Source organism: Carya illinoinensis, chromosome 16 (assembly GCF_018687715.1).
Source record: "Carya illinoinensis cultivar Pawnee chromosome 16, C.illinoinensisPawnee_v1, whole genome shotgun sequence".
NCBI lineage: Eukaryota > Viridiplantae > Streptophyta > Magnoliopsida > Fagales > Juglandaceae > Carya > Carya illinoinensis.
This window is the reverse complement of record NC_056767.1, coordinates 1,561,288-1,565,452: the sequence shown is the minus strand read 5'-3', so window position 1 is coordinate 1,565,452 and position 4,165 is coordinate 1,561,288. Positions and strand designations below refer to the sequence as shown.

The window sequence follows — 4,165 nt, the reverse complement described above, 5'->3', positions numbered from 1 at the left end:
ATCATTTTCTTGGTACTGACACCATTATGAACATGAATTTAATGAAAACCAATTGTTCCTTGTACAGAGAAAATTAACTGCGTGAGCAAGTTAGGTGTTATGGATTAAGAAAACTTAGAAGATTCCTTTAGTTTTTGGTGGACCCTATTTTTGTAGGGCTCATGAATCCATGCATGTGAAGTTGGCATTTTGTGGTAAGCTCTGTTGCTAAGGGCGGGCATTGCTTCCCCTCCTCCCTCTCATATTAAGCTTTCTACTGCACCAGATATCCATACCAGACCCCCCATCATAGACATTTTCTGCATTTCTCTGCAAAAACTTCAGATGCCTTTAAGAGTAAATAGATCCTTGATCTGCCAGCACTCCTATTTTTCTTTTTTTCTTTTTTCTTAAATTTGTATATATGAAAGTAAAATTAAAGGAAATAATATTTATAATCTTAATATGTCTAAATTAAGCACTCTCTCTAATTTGAAAACGATAATAAATCTAAAATTTATATAAAAAATAATTTTTTATAATAATTTTATTTTTTTAAAAATAAATGCAAGAAATTTATCTATTTTAAAATACTGTATGTAAAATTACTTTTAGGCAAAAAAAAATAACCATTTCTCACATTTACACCACCATGAAACAAACATAAACAAAAAATACAATACACCAAAGTCTCTCTCTCTCTCATATGAGCTAGCTATTTAGTTAACCCAAAAACAAATAAATAATATATGAAATAAACATATAATCCAACCGATCATATGCTACAGCGCCCCCCTCCCCGAAAGAAAAAACGTGTTTGCTGTATATTTTCAACGTAATTCCTTGTCGATCTGTAATGATTTGATCACCACCGCCCGAAACCGGCGGTCCACTTCCCGCCCGACAACCCGTGCAAACTCGACCCCATAATTGCTTGGACTTTTTTTCTTTTCGATCGATCGGCCATGTCTCACTCAGCTGCACCAATGGAAGCAGGTTTACTTGCCACTATCTTGAAATTAGCACTCCCAGCCTCTTCATCTTCCTCCTCCTCCTCCTCCTCGTCTCCATCCTTATCTTCATCATCATCCTCCTCTTGGTTTTCATCCATTAATGGTTCGCTTTCCACATCTTCCATTGCCGTGTCCGATGGCTGCTGATCCTGCCGAGGTGGCCATTGCTGCTCCGGCTGCACCATCAATGGCACCATGTTGTTTTCGGGCTTTACTTGATTCGAGGGTACTGGGTTTTCGAATTTATTCTTTTCCCTGTATAAAGCATCTAGCTGGTGAAAGTAGGGACAAGTTTTTGAGTCCTCGGGCCTCTTTTTGTTGCTTTCCTTGACCTTCTTGAAGTACTTGTTGATGTTCTCCCACTTCTCTTTACATCTCTTGGCGCTTCGGTTGTACCCAAGCTTTCTCATGGCGGCCGAGATCTCCTCCCACAGAGGGCCCTTTGGCCCACTGTCTTGATACTTCTCATCAAGATTGGTCCGTAGCTTTATTAAAGCTTGAACCTCGACTTTAGGCCATCTCGAAGAGCTTCTCGGTGTGAAGCTCCCCCCATTATTATCGATCTTCTGGATTCCCAAACTAGCCACCGTTTGTGGCAGTACTTTTGCTGCTGCTGGCGGGGTCGATATTGGTGCCGACTGTTGTACTGGTAATGCCGGAGGTGGTGCTGCTGGTTGTAGTACTGGCTGTGGTTGCGGCAGATCGAATTGAGCTGCTTGACCCGGGTTTTGCTGTTCGGATATCTTTTGCAAGAATGACATCACCGCTGCGTCCTTGGTCGCCGCTATCGATCTTTCCTGGGCTAATATTTCTCGTTCTCTAGTAATTCTCGCCATCTCTTGCACTCTCCAAGCTTCTTCGCGAGCCATGCGTTCGTGTTCGCGCTTCTCTATGGCTTCCAAAAACCTCCTATGCAGCTCCTCTTGCTTCTGTATCACCTCCCTCATTAGCCTCTCGAAGAAGTCCTTCCACTTCCTCTTTCTCTTGCGCCGCACTTCCAGTACTTCTTCGTCCGAGGAAGTCGAGGAAGAAGAAGAAGTGGAATTGGAAATAAGATCCGCAGAAATATTCGGGAAAGAAGATGGAATGTTTGCGCTGATCTGAGAAGGGTTTGTCGCTGTCGGTGGCGTTGGGAGAATCGTAGGGTTTGTGGGTGGGAACGAAGGAATTGTAAGGTTTATCGCCGGTGCGGCAATAATATTCATACTACTATGCGTCGCTGATGTAACAGTGATCTGAGGAAGACTTGGAGGGTTCATGAATGGCCGCATTGCTACTGTCACCGGAGCCACTGCTGGTGGAGCTGTCGGATAAGACTTTGCCGGCGTACTGGATGATTGCAGGGAATTAGGATGATTGTCGAGGGCTTCCAATTGATCGAAGAAACGATATGCCTTTCCCTCAGGTTTCCCCGTGCGGCCTTCTTTGGTTCTTTTGTGATATTTGTACACGTTCTCGAATTTTTCCTTGCATTTCTTGGCAGTTCGATGATAACCAAGTTCTGCTAGCTTCCTGATCATCAAAACAGTTCCATAAAATCAAACCCAGAACAAGAAAGCAAAAGAAGAGAAAACTCTCCGTTTCTATTTCTTATGATTCATCCGCTATGATCAAAACAAAGCAGTATTCCACATAAAAGAAACATGAAAATTTCTGTCATCATCATGAAAGCTGGAAATAATAAAAGAAGGAATAATTAAGAAGAACTCAAAAGTACAAAGATCATGAAATTAAGAAAACGTATAGCTCAAGTTGGGAGGATTATGATCATTAATCTCCGTTTTAAATTTCAAGAACTAAAGTACTGGATGAGATGGAGTAATATCATGTAGAAGAAACAATTCATTTTCATGGACTGGAACATCTTTATTTTCATATCCTTTTTGGGATATAGGAAAAGGCAAATGCTAGAAGACAAAAACAAACCCGAATTTACCTAAAATCTAAAGTCTACAGCTAGCTCATAATTTTCTTTGCTGATGCGGAATTTCCGCAAGATGAAGTGAGAAACTAGCTGGTGGATAAATTTTCCTAGGAAAAATAGACGGCGAAGGAAAAGAAAAGAAATTTTTATCAGAAACACTAGCCCTTGAATTCTGACAGCGAGTGAAATGCATGTGAACTGCCCGCAAGGGTACAAATTAAGTACTGTGAACTACTGAAACAATTAAGAAGCAAAAAAATTATATATATACAGATCTGTACCCAGCAACACAAACAGCTCAAATTCCCATGAAAATTCACAAAGGAAAAACCCAGTACTGTATCAGAGATTCAGAAACCTATAGGCGCTGTATGTATGATATATAAATAACCTGGAAACGTCTTCCCACAAGGGACCCTTAACGCTTGCATCCCTGAAGGTTACGTCCATGTCGGACCGTATCTTCAAGAGTGCCAAAGTTTCCTGTCGTGGCCACCGGTTTCCACCGTAACTTCGGTCACCCTTATCTTCTTCAGTACCGGAGTTTGATCCAACGCCACCAACCTCAGCTCCTTGTTGAGCTGTCACGGCGGCTGCCATGGCCGCAGCCGCATCGTCGGAGCTCTCCAACACCCTGCTACCCGAGTCCCCGCCCAGCATAGGACTCTCTCCAAGCAATTACAGTCTAGCTGAAAGCAAGACAGAAAAATAAAAATAAAAATACCAAACAGAGGAAGAAGGTGAATTCTCGACGATTTTATGAAGATAGATAGGCGTATGGTGAATTTGCTAATTTATTATGGTGGGGATCTGCTTGTCAATCTCAAGAACTTTTTTTTCTTTATTTTTTTCACAATATATATATAATATATTTTTCTTTTTAGCTGTGGAATCTTCAAATATTTTTCCTTTTTTATAATTTTGCTTTGTTCGTGTGTGACTGTGCCGTCGTGATTAAAAAAAAAAATAATGAACAGTGAGAAATAATAAAAATAGATATAAAAATATCAAATACGTCTATTTATAAATTTAATTTTATATAATTTTTTTTTATAATTAAAAGATTATTACGTAACATATGGAGATAAAAATAAAAAAAGATAAAAATAAATAAAATATTTTGCAGAAATATTTGAACAGCCGCACATAGAGACGATAATGATAAAATGTTAGTTTTTGTCTGTCCAGCTAAATTGAGTTAAAAGCCGGCCCATGTAGGTCAGCTTTTTTTTCTTTAATTTCTTTTTCT

General features: G+C 39.8%; 1 protein-coding gene across 1 annotated transcript; it reads right to left on the bottom strand.

Annotated features, from left to right (window-relative positions):
• Positions 1-588: 588 nt before the first annotated feature.
• On the bottom strand, positions 589-3,731 carry LOC122298515 (trihelix transcription factor DF1-like). The gene is made up of 2 exons (XM_043108298.1): positions 3,308-3,731; positions 589-2,504 (listed from the first exon to the last, which is right to left on the bottom strand). The coding sequence occupies exons 1-2, from the start codon at positions 3,574-3,576 to the stop codon at positions 950-952; spliced, it is 1,824 nt and encodes a 607-aa protein (XP_042964232.1). The 5' UTR covers positions 3,577-3,731; the 3' UTR covers positions 589-949.
• Positions 3,732-4,165: the final 434 nt, after the last annotated feature.

Bases quoted from the DNA above. Each gene is read 5' to 3' on its own strand.
- LOC122298515 (XM_043108298.1), bottom strand. From the start codon at position 3,576: ATGCTGGGCGGGGACTCGGGTAGCAGGGTGTTGGAGAGCTCCGACGAT. The intron at 2,505-3,307 runs GTTATTTATATA...TTTGATGATCAG, and splicing joins TTGTGGGAAGACGTTTCCAG to GAAGCTAGCAGAACTTGGTT.